The 19,052-nt window shown below is 33.3% G+C and overlaps 1 protein-coding gene across 2 annotated transcripts in view; it reads left to right on the forward strand.

The window, feature by feature from the left end:
- The first annotated feature begins 1,498 nt into the window (after positions 1-1,498).
- The window catches only part of Caps2 (calcyphosine 2), a 50,531-nt gene continuing 32,977 nt past the window's right edge, over positions 1,499-19,052 (forward strand). The window contains exons 1-8 of one of the 2 annotated variants that reach the window (XM_048804900.1): positions 1,499-1,573; positions 6,663-6,778; positions 9,378-9,427; positions 11,780-11,825; positions 11,917-12,039; positions 13,182-13,358; positions 16,866-16,922; positions 17,670-17,792. In XM_048804900.1, the coding sequence (XP_048660857.1) occupies positions 6,698-6,778; positions 9,378-9,427; positions 11,780-11,825; positions 11,917-12,039; positions 13,182-13,358; positions 16,866-16,922; positions 17,670-17,792 (657 nt within the window). In that variant the 5' untranslated portion in view covers positions 1,499-1,573; positions 6,663-6,697. Of the gene's footprint in view, positions 1,621-6,662; positions 6,779-9,377; positions 9,428-11,779; positions 11,826-11,916; positions 12,040-13,181; positions 13,359-16,865; positions 16,923-17,669; positions 17,793-19,052 lie in introns of both variants that reach the window. The other variant, XM_048804909.1, reaches the window with a different exon arrangement.

The raw sequence follows: 19,052 nt of genomic DNA on the forward strand, positions 1-19,052 counted from the left end.
GTCTTCTCCTCTTCCTCTTCCTCCTCCTCCTCTTTCCGCCCTACCCCCTTTCTTCTTCTTCTTCTTTCCTCTTTTTTTTTTTTTTTTTTTCCTACCAAAGAGACTGCCTAGGGACTTCTAGTTATAGAAATAAGTTCTGGTGTTCTATTGCAGGGTGATGAGAGATTGTGATAGAGAAGATGGAAGAGGGGATTGGTAATATTCTCATTGTGGGGAAATGATAAGTGTTTCATGACATAGATTTGTTTATCCTGATTTGAATGCTACACAATGTATATGTGCATCAAAACGTAACAAATTTCCCCATAAATATGTACAAATTTTTGAGTCAATTAAAAAAAAAAGAAAAAGAAATGTCTTAACAAAATGTCTGAATTTTATAGGTGTGGTATTTTAGACCATGTTTCTAGTGGTTTAGGGAATTATATTTAGAAATACTGAAACAATTGAGGTGTACTAAGCCTAAGTGCCAAGAATAGTCAAGGTTGTGTCTTAAAGATGTTTTCTTGATCGGTTTGTGGAATGACTAAGATTACTTGACAACTATAGTTTTTCAGTCATTTTTTAAAAGTTTAGCTTTTTGTTTCTGTTTAATTTTTTAACAGTTGATTTTTGCTTTTCTTTCTTTCGGGATAATGGGTGGATGAATTTTATGGAGTGTAGAGAAGAAATGGAGTGATTATGTTATATCCATCAATTTTACTATTTTAATGTTTTAAAAATATATGTATATTTTTACTCTAAAAATGCCTTCAATTTGTAAATTTGGATACATATTTTGAGGGATGCTAATTTTGAAAAGATACTAAAGATTACAAAACAACAACAACAACATGATTTTGTGCGAAGGGAATTAGATTAGGCTTCATAACATTTTAATTCTAATTTGGGTATCTGACATTTGGCTGTGTAATTTAGGAAAGCTGTCGTACATTATATTGGAGTGGAACCTTAATGATATATGAAACCAATTTTTCACCTTATGAGTAAGGAGTTGATGCTCAAAGACATTGTGTACAGAGTGAGGCTAAAATTTTAGTACGGTAAAAAAATAAAACGAGGTTTCCTGATTTCTAGGCCTGTACCCTTTCGGTTACACCAACATTTTAAAATGCAATTTTACATATTATATAGAATATATGTATATATATATATATATATATATATATATATATACACACACACACATGCAACATATATGTGATAATGTAAATGTACATACGTGCATACTTATTTAAATTAATATCCAAATCTGTTTAATATCTATACTTCTCTATAATGTTATTCTGAAATATTGTCTTTTTGAATAATTGCAAGCTCCTTGACAGCAGATCTGGGCGCTAAGCATAAAATGTAGTTACCTAAGAAATATATTAAATATAATTCTATTCAATTAATCGCACAACTGCGGCGGATCCATGCCGGGCTATGGCGCTCTCCCTGCGCGGGAGAAGCGCTGGGAGTGAGTCCGTTCCAGCTCCCCGCCTGGGTTTAAGGGCTCCCAGAGCCGGTCCCTGGTGTGGCGCTGGCGGGGCCTAAGAAGATTTCCAGCCAGTGCACTTCGTACTGCGGGGTAAGGTTGCCCAGCGGAATTTCGGGGCGCAGGCCCGCGGGGCGAAGGTACCGCAGACACATTTGGGGGGTGACAGTTGGCATGCAAGGAGCTAAAGAGGCGGGCTGCTGACCGTCTTTCCGCTTGGAAGCGAAAGACGACAGTTAGAGGCCCCAGTGGAGGCGCCTGTTGCCGGGCAACCTGCAGACGCTGGCCTGCTGTGTCGCCTCTCCAGGGACCTGCCCCTTCCAGCCAGTGCTGTTAGACACCGCCGCCTGAATGGGTTCTGGGGGAATCTCCCTAGTTTATGCCTTTTCCAGCCCTCCTGGTCCGGACCTGGGCTTTACTGAACTTGTTAGGTCAAGTCAGGCTGGCTGTTCCCTGTGGCCCTAGCCTCTTCATGATTCCCAGATGGAACTGGATGAGAAATTTCTTATGGTACACTGCAGGTGCTCTGAAGTATAATTTAACTGTGGGGAGAGGGCAGTGATGTTTGGGAAAGGAAGATTGCTGTGCTTTGTTTCACATTAACAATGACCTCAGGTTCAATTTCAGATACCAGCGTCAGTTATCACCTGGGATCCAAGAAAGACTTAGTTCTACCCTCCTGGAGCTGAAATACTGAATTGTATTGACGAATCTCTTCCTTCTCTCCTGGAGTAGATCAGTTTATTCTTTGCTTTCTATTGTGTTCTGATTTTGCATATGCAACTTAATAGCCACCAGCAACCAAGAGAGAAATGATGATAATTGGAATTGGAAATAATCCTTGTTAAAAGTGAGGGAAGTGGGAGATGAGTTCAATTCTTTTGGGCTGCATCAAAGACACTAGTCAACAACACTTATTACATGCTAGCAAAAACATCTTATAACTTGTAGCAATTTGAGTGGGGACCAAAGCCATTCAAAAGTACTCTTCCCTCTTCCTGCCAACTCCTATTCAATCCCCACCCATCTGCCTCAGTATGCATTCCAAAGATGGATTCCCAGCCATTTGTTTGAAATGCTGATTCTTGGGTCCCCAAGTTTAGGTTTTTGGTGTTCTGTAGTCCCAGCAGCAAAATTCCTCTCTGATGCAACTAGTATCTGTATGTACCAGCATAGTTTAGTACTGTGAAGAAGTCTGAAACCTTCTTACGAATTCAGGCTCTGCAATAACTGGCAAACAATTTGGCAAAGTAAGATTCACTTTTCCAGGTATCAGTTTGCTCATTTTGAAAATCAGAAGGCTGGGCTGTTTTACCTTTGAAGCCCTGGTCAAATCTTAAGAGTCTCCAGGGTGTTGGTGACCTGACCGCACTAATTTTGTAGATGCCAGTGTTCCATGTGTGATGGCACTGCCTTTTGAACACTCTTAACTGTATCTGAATTAATTTTTTTTAAGTTATGTAATTCTGAATTAACTTGTATCTGAATTGACTGAATTAACTTATTCAACAAATACCAAGTTCTTACTATTTTCTAGGCTTTCTGCTAGGTCCTGAGATAAGGTTAAATAAAACCAGTAGTAGTCCTTGCCTTTATGAGGCTTACAGTTCGATATTGAGTAATAATTGCTATGAATAATTGCTTCCATTCAAACACCTTATCCAGTTGCTTGAAGACAGGATTTATATGTTGGCATTATGATTGTCATAACTAGATTCAGAGAAGTGCAACTAACCTAAGAATATCTTTAAAATATGTACAGGTATTTGGTGGTGCACTAACTTATTTATTAACTAAGTAGATATTTGTTAGGTGCCTATGTTATACTAAGGGCAAGAGATATCAAACTTTGTGGTCGTGACAGTTTATTAGAGAAATGAAATAAGCTAATTACAATGAAGAGTGATGACTGTGGTTCCTGGGGAAGCACAGGGACTAGGAGAAACAGGATATTTGAAGGTTTAAATTTTCCAGTTTTATTACTATGCAAATGAATTGTAGCGATTTAAGATGACCAATAGTGATTTGAACTGGCTGTGATAATTATTAAGGTACAAAGTTGAGAGGCTGGGAGAAAAATAAGAAAAAGAGTGGAGAAAATCACTTAGCTGACTGCTCAGTGTAGTCTCAACTTGGATTTGTTAGCTGGTAATCATCGTAGCAAATAGGATAACTTTTGTGATGCTATTAAACAAACTACCCATGGGGGTGGGGAGCACCCACACAACACAAACAAATAACAACTTTAAAAAGTTGATTCTTTTTGAAAGATAACTCTGAAAAGAAAGCCATTTGCAGTATTATAGGAGAAAATACTCCTATAATCAGATGATTTGTGATATTTTTAGAATATGTGTACTCTTGGTTGATCAATTTTGAATTTACTCTTTTTTTGGGGGGGGGGCTCTGGGAATTTAACCCATGGGTGTTTTACCACTCACTTACATCCCTAGTACCCCCCTCCCATTTCTTTTTTAATTTTCTTTTAATTTTGAGAGCATGTCTCACTAAGTTGCTTAGGAATTCTCTAAGTTGCTGAAGCTAACCTTGAACTTATGATCCTCCTGCTTCTGTCTTCTGAGCCACTGGGATTGCAGGCTTGAGCCAAGATGCCCAGCTTGAATTTACTTTTTTTAAAAAAATTTTTATTTGTTTTAACTAGTTATACATGACAGTAGAATGCATTTATGTACTTTGATATATCATACATAGGTGGGATATAATTTCTCATTTTTCTGAGTGTACATGTTGTAGAATCACATTGGTCATGGAGTCCTATATATACATAAAGTAATAATGTCTGTTTTGTTCTACTATCCTTCCTATCCTCACACCCCCTCCCCTCCCCTCCCTTTACTTCCCTCTACCTAATCTAAGGTAACTCTATTCTCTAGTGTTCCCCACCCCATTATTGTGAATTAGCATCTTCATATTAGAGAAAATATTTGGCTTTTGTTGTTTTGGGATTGGCTTATTTTGCTTAGCATGATATTCTCCAACTCCATCCATTTACTGGTAAATGCCATAATTTCATTCTTCTTTAAAGCTGAGTAATATTCCATTGAATATATATACCACATTTTCTTTATCCATTCATCTATTGTACTCTTAAGAGTAGAATTACAGGGGGGTTGTGGCCCTGTGGTAGTATGCTCACCTAGCATGTTCAAGGTGCTGGGTTTGATCCTCAGCACCGCATAAAAATAAATAAATAAAGGTATTGTGTCCAACTACAACTAAAAAAAAAAAAAAAGGGAAAAAAAAGAGTAGAATTTCAAGCTTAAGGCAACAGTTTTTTAGGGGTGAAAGGAAACCACGCAGATGAGTTAGAAAGGAACTGAGATTTCAGGTAAGAAGAATGTAGTGGGCCTGAAATAAAAGCACAATTTTAATAATAACCATAGTTTTAATCTATTGAATGTTACTTTATTCCATCAAAATGAGAAAGATGCAAATGAGTAAGTTGTAAATTTATTTTATACATTAGGAACATTGGCTTAGAAATTAAGTTCTTATCCAAGCTTAAATTATGTGAAAGTAGCAAAAATCAGGATTTTAATACAATTTATCTAACGCAAGCTGGCACTATGCCATACTACCTTTCTTTTTAAAAAAACCAACTAAAAATAGTTTGCTATAAAAATAAATCCAAGTCTAATGATAGAAGAAATATGAATGAATTCTTAAATTAAATTGGTAATATAAAGATGAATTATAAACTAAAATACACCCAATTTTGTTGACAGATATATTAATCTGATTTTATTTTGTATGTATTTGAAAGTTGATTATTTTCAATGGTCTTTTGAAAACATAGTTACCACATAGTTACTAATTGGATCATTCATTCTATTTGATTCTTTGTATTAAGTAAAGAATACTGTTTGCTAAAAATATTTTCATCAGCCTACTCTGACACAAGGAAAATCCACCAAGCTTTGGGAAATGGGTAAATGACTGAATAAACATATGTCTCATTGTGTGGATAAGAGAGATATAGCAGTATGCTATTACTACTGTAAAAAAAAATATCACAGACTAGTCGCTTAAAGCAACATAAATGTATTCTTTTACACATCTTGAGGTCAGAGTACAAAATGAGCCTAAAGGATCTAAAACCACTGTGGTCAACAGAGCTGTTTCCTTTTGGAGGCTTCAGGGGAAAAACCATTCTTAGTCTCTTCTGCCTTCTGGAAGCTGTCTGTGACCTCTCCCTCCATCCTAGAGCTAGTTCTAGAGCCAGCCACAGAGCATTGTGGCTCCTCTCTGACCTATGCTTCCATCCTTACATTTCTGTTCACTGTAATCTCCCCCCCCCCGCCCCCTTATAAGGACATGAAGGGGGTCACATTGAGCTCACCAGATAGTAGAAGAAAATCTCTCCATCTCAAAATTCTTTTTTTTTTATTCTCAATTCTGTATTTCTTTTTTTTTTTTTTAATTTTTTATTGTTGGTTGTTCAAAACATTACATAGTTCTTAACATATCATATTTCACACTTTGATTCAAGTAGGTTATGAACTCCCATTTTTACCCCGTATACAGATTGCAGAATCACATCGGTTACACATCCACTGTTTTACATATTGCCATACTAGTGTCTGTTGTATTCTGCTGCCTTTCCTATCCTCTACTATCCCCCTCCCCTCTTCTCTCTCTACCCCCTCTACTGACCTTCATTTCTCCCCCTTGTATTATTTTTCCATTTCCCCTCACTTCCTCTTGTATGTAATTTTGTATAACCCTGAGGGTCTCCTTCCATTTCCATGCAATTTCCCTTCTCTCTCCCTTTCCCTCCCACCTCTCATCCCTGTTTAATGTTAATCTTCTTCTCCTGCTCTTTGTCCCTACTCTGTTCTTAGTTGTTCTCCTTATATCAAAGAAGACATTTGGCGTTTGTTTTTTAGGGATTGGCTAGCTTCACTTAGCATAATCTGCTGAAAAGTCCTTCTGGCCATGTAAGGTACATATTTAGAGTCCAGACATTTCAATGGGGATCTCTTTGGGAGCAGACTACCACAGGGTATAATGTAATTGCCCTATACAAATATGATTCTGATGAAAGAAGTAAAAGTGATTGACCATATGATTTCCTTCTATGAAGTATTATTATGTAAGTTGTATGACTTATTTAAAAACAGATAGGCATTATCATTTTACATTTGTTTTGCCTTTTTGAAAGTACCAGGATACTGCATGAAAAATACGGGAACTTGAATGGATTTGGAGGTAAAAGGAGTGGCTACTTCTCCTAGGAGCCAATCTCAGCTACTCCTGAGAAGAAAGAAGCCACTACAAGTATGTAAATAATCTAGTTTTTCTCTTTCATGATGACTCATTAAATAATTTTATGAGTCTTTTCTTCATGCTTTGATAACTAATTATATTCACAAATATTTAGATTAATGTTTCCTAGATTTGAAAAATGGAACCACCGAAATTGAAGTTAATTATTACTTGAAAACTCACTGAGTTAGTTTTTTTTTAAATCATGCTGATCATTTTATTATTGTTACTTAAAAATTATCCACGTGTCCATAAAAATTCTAAAAGAAGAAGCAATAGTAGAGAGAAGAACATATCAATATTTCCTTCATGAGTATGTGCCCTATTACATTTTGATGGGTTTATGTATAATTGGTACACTATTGCAAACTGCAAATATAATTTTATGTTACTTTTAAAATGCATTTTCTATATTATTAAAAACTCTAAAAATGTGTTTAGTGGTTATATAATATATAGCATAATTTATATTCAGAGGAAGTTTTAGAAGATCATAAACCAAACTTTTTAAAAATGTACACTAGGTTTATTTAAAATAGAATCTCTGTGACTACATTCTTTTGAATTTTATTTTTTTATTTATAATGTGTTTAGTGCAATTCGAAGTGCTAAAGACCCAACAATAAATGAGATGTAATAAATGATCCTGTAGTTAATCTTAAGATTTATGATTCTGAGTGTTAAATTCAACTAAAGAAATAGCTACAAAAGTGTAAAGGCAGAAAGAAGATTGGTTTGGCAAAGGTAGAGAAGGTTTCAGTGAAGAATGACATCTGTATGCACTAGAATTAGCATTTGATTTGCAAAAAAGGTGGAGAAGGGAAGCAGGGTCGTGATGACTGCATGCTCAAAAGGATAGAAGTACAAATATCCAACTTGCAATTTTTATATTTAAACCAAAATTAAAATTTTTGTAGAATATTACATTTTCTAATAGCAATGCAGGAAGAGAATCCAGGCTTTTATTATTAGGACCTTTATTCTTCTCAGCCTTCACAATACTACTGTTGTAGATTTCATCAATTAATTAAGTGAAATCTTAAAGTTACTTTGTCCCTGCATCCACATAGAATTGGATAAATGGGACATTTAATTTAAAGGTATATGAAAGTGATACACATCTCTTTGCTATTTTTATTATAGATACTGAATACCTACTGATTATCATTGACCATAATAAAAGTCTGAATAACATATAAATCAAACTGTGAACCTTAGAGGTGGGCACTATTATTTGCCTGCTGCTTTTAGATATGCAAGAACTCAGGTTTCTAGAGATTAAGTGACTTGCTAGTACTTTGAACTCTAGTTCTGACTTCAAGACCTGTGATCTTTAGTTTAGGTTAAACCAGCTCCCTATATGAATGGGTGAATGCTTTGGAGTTCTTATGGTTTACTATTTTACAGTTTAAAAATTTCAAGTCATTGATAATTTGGGTCGAAGCCCTTCTCACTAGTTAAAATATCAAGCATGATATTACAGCCTTTTCCCCTGATTACTTGGTTATCAGATTATGGAAACTTCAGGGTTTTTTCCCCCTCTGGTTAATTATTAGGAAGATATCAATGTTTAAATTCTGAAAAAATAGCTTCTGTAATTACCTTTTTCTGTAAAAATAAAACCTGCCTTATATCTTACTAACTATATCTAGTGGTAGAGTTAGGGGACATGTTTATGCTTATCTTGAACTATTGTGTTTTTTTTAATTAATCCCAGATTGTTCTTACAGTTTATTAGCCAGGTGTCAATATAGTTGAAGCCTAATTACTAGGTGCTATTTCTGGAGTGTTTTAAGAAGAATAGTATTTAAAAAATGAGAACATATAAGCTCTTTAAAAAAAATCTGATACTTATTAGTACAAGTATCATCATTACAAACACTAACAACAGATAAATAGAGATAAGAACATGAAAAATTGTTCAGATCCCAGGTTAGGCAAGGGGATATAAGTTAACATGATACCTTTATGCCTCTATTACATGTTTATTTTTTTATTTAAATGATTCTTTTAGAATCTTGCCATTTCCATATCTTAAATATTAGAATAGTATTTGAAACAATGTCATATTAAAGTTGATATTGAGTTAAATTTGTATCTCTTACTCTGATGGTAAATTATAGTCATAAATTTCAGTCTTGAATATAACAGCCCATGCTTCTATCAATATTATAAAAAAACACCCGATTAGATAACATTTCAGCAGTAAGTTGATTTTGGTGGAAGTGGTTTTCTCCCTTTTCTTTTCATCTGGCTATCTCCTCATTCTTCAGAACTCCCTTTAAGGGTTGCTTTCTGGTTTGCAAAAATTTCCTTAATTCCCTAGAGTAGGATGGGTACACTTGCTACACGGTTGCTCTGTCATAGACTTATTTTTCTTGTTATTGTTTGAGTGATGTCTTCTCTAACAGACAGTGCTATATGGGTAATAATTGTCTTGCATATATTGTTTTATCTACGCCTCATAGACAGCAAGGAAGAGCTTAATAAGTATTTTTATAGAGAGTTTATTGAAAGAAATTATAATTAGTTTCGCATTGATCCATTGCTTGTCATTTAAAACATAAAGGGTATATGCATACTGATTCTAATTTTTATTTTTAAATTAAAGCAAGGATGGGTTTCCAGATCATGGGCAACTCCGAATCCCTACTCACCTATGTAAGTAATATTTCTTTACATTTGAATTGGTTAATGGGCAAATATTTATGATGCCTTGCCAAGTTAAGAATGAAAGAAAAATTATGTGTGTACCTATGTTTGGGAACTACAGAAAAACCTATTTGTATATGGAAGTTTTAAAAATTATTATGCCAAAATCATCTTGTGATAGAATGGTAGGATTATGAGTAAAACTTCTTTTGTTTTATTGTCTTTAATATTATTTTCCTGAAAAAGGTAAAATATTTACTTATTAAGAAAATTCCTATTCCCTAAAGACCTAAAAAGAGCATACTACAGGTATACTGCTACATCAATGTTCATAGCAGCACAATTCACAATAGCTAGACTATGGAACCAACCTAGATGCCCTTCAATAGATGAATGGATAAAAAAATGTGGCATTTATACACAATGGAGTATTACTCTGCACTAAAAAATGACAAAATCATGGAATTTGCAGGGAAATGGATGGCATTAGAGCAGATTATCCTAAGTGAAGCTAGCCAATCCCTAAAAAACAAATGCCAAATGTCTTCTTTGATATAAGGAGAACAACTAAGAACAGAGCAGGGAGGAAGAGCATGAGAAGAAGATTAACATTAAACAGGGATGAGAGGTGGGAGGGAAAGGGAGAGAGAAGGGAAATTGCATGGAAATGGAAGGAGACCCTCAGGGTTATACAAAATTACATACAAGAGGAAGTGAGGGGAAATGGAAAAATAATACAAGGGGGAGAAATGAAGGTCAGTAGAGGGGGTAGAGAGAGAAGAGGGGAGGGGAGGGGAGGGGGATAGTAGAGGATAGGAAAGGCAGCAGAATACAACAGACACTAGTATGGCAATATGTAAAACAGTGGATGTGTAACCGATGTGATTCTGCAATCTGTATATGGGGTAAAAATGGGAATTCATGACCCACTTGAATCAAATGTATGAAATATGTTAAGAACTATGTAATGTTTTGAACAACCAATAATAAAAATTAAAAAAAATTCATTTTTATTATGATATTTTAAAATTTCAGTTTATTTTTAATTGAGATGTAAAATCATAAAAGTTAAATATATTTATGACTCCATAAATAACAAATAATTCACTAAATGAATTTGTGAAAGAAATATATAACATTTTTATTTTTATAATTGGTATAGTCAAATTTAACTTAATGGTAAATATACCCATGCTCTAATCTTATTTTGAGGTATATTACAACTTAAACAAACTTATTAAAATTTGAGTTTTGGTTTAGAATACATTAATTTATGTTTTGTATTTTACATTTAAAATGAGCCAATATCTATAATTTCATGTGGTTCTACCTAGTAGATATCTGCTGCTTATCTGGACATAAAGAATTATGTTCAGATACAAGGTATTGAGTACTAAGATACAAGGTACTGAATATGTGGGAAGCAGTAGTCAATTATATACTGGTAAATATTTAACGACTGGTGTTCCAAAAGTGTATTACAAGTTTACTATAATTTTTTTTTTTTACTTTTTTATTATAAATAAATTTAAGTGTATTTTAAGTTTATTATAACTTAATGATAAGAGGTATACGTAGCAAGAAGTTTACAAATGCTAGTAAAACATATAACTCTTTATTGTAGTGTCCAGTTAGCCAATTGTTGGTCACAGAATACTTTCTTTGTTTTTTATTGAACTGTAGCCAACCTGTTTTCACTATGATGAACCATTGTAGTTCCATGTGAACTAAAGTGATTTTTCAAGCTATTTTTCTTTACTGTAAAATGATATGAGTTATTTCCTGGTAAAATCAATAATATTGAATATAGAAATAATTTTTTGTTATTCACTATTTGACAGCTGTGGACATGATGCACTCTTAATTTCATCCGCATTATTAACATTTTCTCCACCATACTTTCAAGTCTCAGAAATCAACAAAGTAATAAATCAAGCCCTGAGTCATAGCATTTGCCTATTTCATCATGACTGATTTTAGACTGTCCATGTCAAATCAGTAAATGCAAAGTTGTAAAGTTGGGCACAATTATATCACAATAGAGATACAAGAGTACACACAGCCTCTGGAGTGTATAGTCCAGTGAAATCATTAGGAACCGATGAACTTTGAGTATTTATTACCTTTGTTCTTAATATAATTTATTTAATCACAAATTTATATAATTTTATTTTTAATATTGACTGCATTTAACCATCAGCCGAAAAATCCCTGTACATTTAACAAAAGATAATCACAGTCTGGTGGGAGCCAGAATACCATTAGCTTCAGTGTGGCTTTATATGTGATCTAACATATGTGATTTGCATTTATCAAAGTTTCATTTGAAAAAGTTATAAGATATATACTTATTTCTTTCAGGGTCCCACCACTTGATTTGGGAAGCCTTGTGAGCTCTGATGATGAGGTAATTTTTACTTCCTATTTAACATAATAAACACTTGACCACTATATTACACATAGCATATACTAAAATACAATTAAATTTTATTTTTTAGGATGATTTTTCATATATTCCACTTAATATGGTGCATAATCATTTTAACCCACCAAAGTCATCTGCTCTTGGTTGGGTCTCACCAGGTCAAATACCATATGCTCAGCATCATCTAAATGAACTGGTTAGTATATATTTGCTTATTACTAATTTTAAGAATTATAGTATGCATTATTAGCACCATATTTGATCCAGAAATTTTTGTTTGAAAATCTCAAACAATAACGATGGTAAAATAATTTAGTTTGTTTTATATTTTTTTCACACATTGGAATGATATTTTAAAATTTTCTTTTGCAAAATTGGTAAAATACAGCTATATTCTAATATATTAGGCTACTAGAATACTATGGAGTACATAAATAACTATACTTAATCCAATGTTTCTCCTTGGGGCATGTTTACATTTTAAACAATATCTAGTGAATGCAGGTTCTGACTAGTATTATTCTATGAATAGTACTTACCTTTCTATCTTTGCATATCTCCATCATATAGCTGGTTCTATTCATGCTTTTCTCAGTCTCATTTTTGAAAACTGCATAAGTATCCTAATTTGTATGTTGTTACAGATTTTGTCCTTAAGTTTTGCCTCATCCCTTTTTTTTTCCTGAGTTAAATTTGGATATCCTTAATAATTTTCAAGGAATGGACTGGTTTATATTTTCCTTTTGAAATGTCTATGCCTCTCTGGATCAATATGTATGCCCTTGTATTTGCTTAAAACTTCTTTTTGGTTCCTCTTATCCACTGGTTCCTCTTATCTATTATCTCTCATTCCCATGAAAATGTAGCATGGAATCAAATAATATCAGAAGGCAGAATATCTCAATATTTCAGAAATGGCAATCAGTGCTTCTCAGCATTCGTGATCTCCAATTCCTATAACTATTTTGGAAGACATGATTGACAATGGAAAACAAAAAAAGTGTCTACCTAAAACTTGTCAGAAGAAGGAAAAGTTTCTTTTTCTTCTCTCAAATTCTTTTGAAACCAGGATTGACCTTCAGCTGTGAAATCAAGTGTAAGATTATTGGTATTCAAATGCGCATTCTGAGCAGTTCTGTTGGCTCTTATTGGTCAGCAATGCCATATAAGCTCAAGGTTTTTAAATATCATCTCTGTTTAGACCATAGGTTATAATGGTCCATTTCTTAAACATAAATGGTGAGGTAAATGGTAAACCTGTTAATATCAATAAGGAAATTTAGTTATAGTAATTTATTTTTTTCTGAGAACAACAGACTTTTTTCTTTTTACCTCTAGGAACAGGACATAATACCTGAAAATTTGCCATCACCAACAGGCAAATACAAGCTAAAATATCAACCATATAAAACTGAAATGAAAGAGGGATATACACAATATAGTCAGAGAAGTTCAGAAAAGACAAAATCAAATATCACACATCAACAGCCTTCAAGAAACAAGACTGATGAAAAGGTAATAAGTGAGAGTTCTTAAAATTTAAAATTTAAAGCAAATAATTCATGGGTTATAGAAATCTCTTTCTAACAATAGCCAACATTTGTCTCAGTAGGCCAGGCCAATATTATTGTAATTACTTTACCTATATTAGCTAGCTTTTTCTACAAAACATAATGGGTTATTATGCCATTTTCTGAATGCAGAAATTCTAGCCTTATCTAGAATTATCTTTTCTGTTAGAAGCTTTTTACTTGCTTTGAGAATGGAGTAAGAATATGTATGTGCATATATATATATATTCTGTGGGAGTATAGTCTTTAAGTTTTAAAGTTGAAACCTCAGAATATATAGGGACCTATTTTATTCTAAAACTGCCATTATTTCCTGACTGACTTTTGCCTCATTTTTAGATTTTTTTAACCTTACAAATTGCTGAAATTGTTATGCTTTCATTAATATTTATTAGGTAAAAATTCAGCATTTATGGATATAAGAGCAAATTAAACGTGATAAGCTTAATGGTATTTCATAAACATTCAGGAAGTCAATCTTTATTTTTGGGAAGGCTTGAAAACAGTTTATGGTACTACAGGCCAAAAATAAGAGAATATTTGGATACGATTTTTAATTTAGTTAACCTTCTATAAGAATTATGTATTTTTGGAAGTTTAGTGGTTTTACTTGCTTATTTTCCATAGGTTAAAAAAATTGAAATTTATAAGTAGGTGTGGCATTGCAACTATTTTTTAAAAATCCATGTATGAACTATCTAGGACTAAATAAATCATGTTTAGGTGAAAGAATAACAAAATTAATTAAATTATTTAGTTGCTTTTTATCATAAAACAAATTTCCAGACCTAAACATATGCAAACATTATCAGTTGATATCTATAATATTATTATAGGATAGTTTCACAACCTTTACCAAGCAGCCTTGTATTATTTGCAAAGTGTAATATTAAGATCACCGTAAATATGCTGGGACTGTAGGTTCCTGTAAGCACATGCTCTATTGAGTGGCAGAAAAATAGCTCAAAATATTTTTAAAGTGAAACTTTAATTTCTTGGAACACAAGTTCAGATGAGGACACTTGTTTACTTTTTGTTTGAAGAGAGGAACAAATATTATTTGCAAATCTCTCTATATGACTGATAAATATTTATCTAGAATGGATATTTTACAGAAGCCAATCTATGTGTATTTTCTGCTTAGATAAGATGTTGTTTGACTTCTTTGATTTTTTTTAAAACATACATTAAAAGGGTGAAATTATTTAACACATTTTTGGTGTTTTTGCAAAAGAGCTTTTATAAACAAAAGGTCTTTTAAAATGTGTAGTACTGTGATTATCAAGACTATTATATAATTGAGTTATTGATAAATTCTACTACAATTACATGAGTTAACATTATAATGTTTGGAAATAGAAGTCCTTGATTTTAGAAATGGGATCCCCTCTTTTTAGAGCAGAAAGAAACATGTAAATTGACTTTCTTTATTGAGGAAGAAAAGTTAAGGTTAGATGTATTTAGGATCCAGGGCATTAACAGAAGGCCATAGGTACTGACTTATCAGGCTGATACACAAGTTGACAAATCATCAGTTGGAACTTGATTCTAATGCCAAATTTCCTTTGTTGAGTTTTATTACCACTTAGTATAAAATGGTGGTGAATTTCTAGTTACCCATTTTTTTTTCTACTGAAAATGTACTCTCATGTGTGCATGTATATATTATCTGAAATACTGAAACATCTTTAAATAAAATATGGAAATTATTAAATTTCAACTTTAAGAAAATCATATTAATTCATTAATTGTATTTATTAATCAGGTTAGATATATCTTTTTCATCAGCTTTTTAAAAGACAAATGCCTTTTGGTTATAGAAATGATTTAATTCATTAATGTACTGTTTTTTTTCTTTCCACAAATAGTTATTGAATTTATTGAATGTTTTAACTATATGCAAGAAACTGTTCTGGGAATAGGGGAATAAAACAAACAAAAATTTCTGCTGTTATAGAACTTATTTCCTAAAGGAAAGAGATAGTAAGAAGAAAACATAATAAATCAATGCATTCCATAACCAACCAGCCCATTTTTGCATCACAGATGGTCATAATAAGAGCTATGAATAGAAGAGAATAGGGAGAGCCAGGATGTAGGTATGGGGTAGTAATTTGTTTAGGGTCAGCAGGGGAGACCTTTTCCATAAGATAGCATTTTAGCTCTCACCTGAGAGATGGAAACCAACCAGTCAGTAGAAACTCATGTTATGAGGTAGGAGTAACTGAGATGGTTTAGGAAATCTTGAGGAGCAGAATGTGGTCAGAGGAGGAAGGAGAGCTGGGAGAGTTGGGAGGAGACTGGGCAGAGAGTTAAAGGGAGCCTGGGAGCCAGATCACAGTAGCTCCTTACAGGTAAGGACTTTGCCCTTTCACCCTGAGGCAGAAAGCTGCTCAGTTCTGTCAAGAAAGGGTTTAATTAAGAATATGGCAACTTTGGAAACAGGAAGACCTCTGGGAGATTGTCACAGTAAACCAGGCAGGATATAAAGATGACGACTTGGATCTAGGCGGTGGTAGCAACAGAATTGGATAAGAGGTGGTCTCATGACTTCAGATTCTGGCTAAGGTGGGGCTAAGAAGATTGGCTACAGATGGGTTGTAGGCTTGAGAGAAAGGGGAGAGCAAGAATGGCTGTGCATGAATGAATATGCAGGACACTATGCTAATTAAAATAAGCCAGGAGCAGAAAGACAAGGGCTCTATGTGCTTGCTTATGTGTGGTTGCCAGGGAGATGAGGAGATGTTGGTCAAAAGGTACAAAATTTCACTTACATGATAAATTCTGGGGAACTATTGTAATGTTGGTAACTATAGTTACTAATATTGTAGTTTTCACTTTCAATTTGATTGAAATTTTCAGTTTTTTCACACCTGTGTGCATAACTATTTGTGATGATGGATGCATTAATGAGTTTGGTTGTGGTAATTATTACACATCATATACCTTGAATGTACACAATTTTATCAATTAAATAATTTAAAATGAAAAAATTCCTCTGAGCCTTTTGGCCTAAGCAGTTGACCTTCAGTAGAGTTGAGGAAAGACTATATGGAAGTATGATTTGGGGAGGTTAAATTTGATGTATCAAGTAGAAATATCACTCACTGCTTTCCTTTGGTAAAGTGTTAAAAACAAGGTGAAAAAAAGCTTTGCTTATGCTTAAATGTATCTACTAAATTACTTTGTTTATTTTGTCTAATGCTAAGCATCTTTTTGGTGCCCATTTAAATAAATCATTATTTAGGGAAAAGAATTATATTGGCAGTTAAATAAATCAGACTATTCAATATTCTCATAGATTGATTTCCCAGTAGTAAATGCTTTTCTGGCACCAGAGATACAGCAATAAAATTGACAAAAGTTCCTGACCTCATGGAGCTTATAATAGAAGACACAGGCAATAAATCATGAACACATATGTAATAAAATTTCATGTAGCCCACCAAAGGTCATGAAGAAAGAACAGAGTATGAAATTGAAGCGTGATCTTTCAGGAAGATCTAAAGTAAGAATAATCCATAGGATAAAAATTCTTGAAGTTTGTTAAGTTTTTGACAAGTTGCTATCATAATGAAACTTTTTTTTAGTTAAGTCATTATAAGTATATCTCATATTCATAGAAAAATTTGTCGTTCTGTCTTTTTGACAATCCCAAAGAATTCTTTACCTTAGAGAATACCACCATATTTTGGTATTTTGGTTCTGAATTTAATTTATTAATTTCACAATAACTCAACATGGACAGTAATAGTTAAAATCATTCTCTTATTTAATGTTTAGTTTGTCAGGTAATTTTTTGGGGGGGGGTGGCTGGGTACCAAGGAAAATATTTTGTATTTTATTTATAGAGACAGGGTCTCATTGTGTTGCTTAGAGCCCTGCTTTTGCTGAGGCTGGCTTTGAACTTGTGATCCTCCTGCCTCAGCCTCCTGAGACTCTGGGATTACAGGTGTGTGCCAGTGCACTTGACTAGTCAGGTACTCTTTATAAGAATTGGGCATGTACCATCTCATTTAATCTTTTTGGTCAAGTAGTTACTATTGTTCCTATTTTATCTGAGTAAACCAAGGCACAAAGATAAAGTAGAAGAGCTGGATTCAAAGAGAGGCAATCAGATTGTCATAGTTTGTACTATAAAACTCCTATAAAAGTAATCTCTGAGGTATTTAGTCATTATCTAGTTGCTTATTTTGTAAAAATACAAATATTCAAAATATGTGTATAATGGTCCATTTATTGCTTCGTTATACAGTGTATACAGGGTGAAGAAAACAGCTTGGATGACCTCACAACTCTGGATAGGAAAGCCCTCTTGCAGAGTGACTATGTGCACAACTCTCAACATGTACAGCACAACGCAAGGAAATCAGATGCGGTCAGGCTTCAGCACTCTCTTATATGATAAGTCATTAGGATCATTACCCTCCAAGAGTTTACAGACTTAGAAAAATTGCAACAATTGAATTTGGACTGAGATGAGTATTCATTGATGTATAAATTGAGTTGTTATTTTTATAAATGATTAACTTGTGTTTGGTATATTTTCTGTGGAAAGTGTCTTGCATTTTATTTACAAAAAGTTAGTTTATATTGTTCAAAATATTAATTGGCCACTTTTTATGTTAGTGGGCTTATTTGGTATCACATCCTCCCTTCAAACAGATGCCTAGTTATTGTTTTGAAATTCATAGGCTACTATCATTACAGAGATTCTGCCAGTTGTGGAAAAAGCCAGGAATTAAAGATGTTTTCTTTAATAAAATTGAAGCAAAACTCCAGACTTTCAATATTAACTTTCGAGTATGTATTTTTGACAGTTAAATAGATTGATAGGTGGTGCTTAGACCAGTTCTGGTATACACAGGTAAGTATAATATTTCTGTAGTATCCCATGGTAAGGGGACCAAACTGCTTGAAGGTGGAGTGTGCTCATCCCCTAGAACCCCAGGTGATTAGTATCTTAGACATCCTGAAAAGGTCATGCAATACGAGTGTTGTGATTCTGCTTACGAGATGGGAAAGCTCTGGCTTAGATAACCCAAATAATAATAAAGCAACATGGATTTAGCTAGTTACATTTTACATTATCATTAAAAAATATATATACACACACAACATATATATGCAATATATGTACATATATCTGTGTATATACATAGATATATATATTCACTATATATATACATATGTTTATGTATGCACACTATATATACACATACAATTGTATAGATAAAGTATTGTGTGTGTATATATATATGTGTGTATGTGTATATACTTTTTTTTAACTTGAGTTGCAGTCATCTAGAATCAATATATTATGAATTGATAATGATGTGTAATTAATCTCTGGATCAGTCAGGCTAATAGTCTGTGGATGTCTCAAATTTATTGCAGTTCTTCCATTAAAATCACATGCATGTAGTTTTCTATGCATATTATTATTCACATATTTATGCTTAGTAGTATTACTTGGGTCATCGTAAAAATAACAAAATTATGAGGCAAAATAGTGTCCCCAATAAGGTTTATTTTCTGAAGTTGTATTTGAGATGGATATCACCTATACTTAGGGCCCATTGGGTATTATTCTTGGTATAACCCAAAGCCATCCGGGTGGTAGTATATTTCTTTTCTT

This window comes from Marmota marmota, unplaced genomic scaffold (genome assembly GCF_001458135.2).
Source record: "Marmota marmota marmota unplaced genomic scaffold, marMar, whole genome shotgun sequence".
Classification (NCBI taxonomy): domain Eukaryota; kingdom Metazoa; phylum Chordata; class Mammalia; order Rodentia; family Sciuridae; genus Marmota; species Marmota marmota.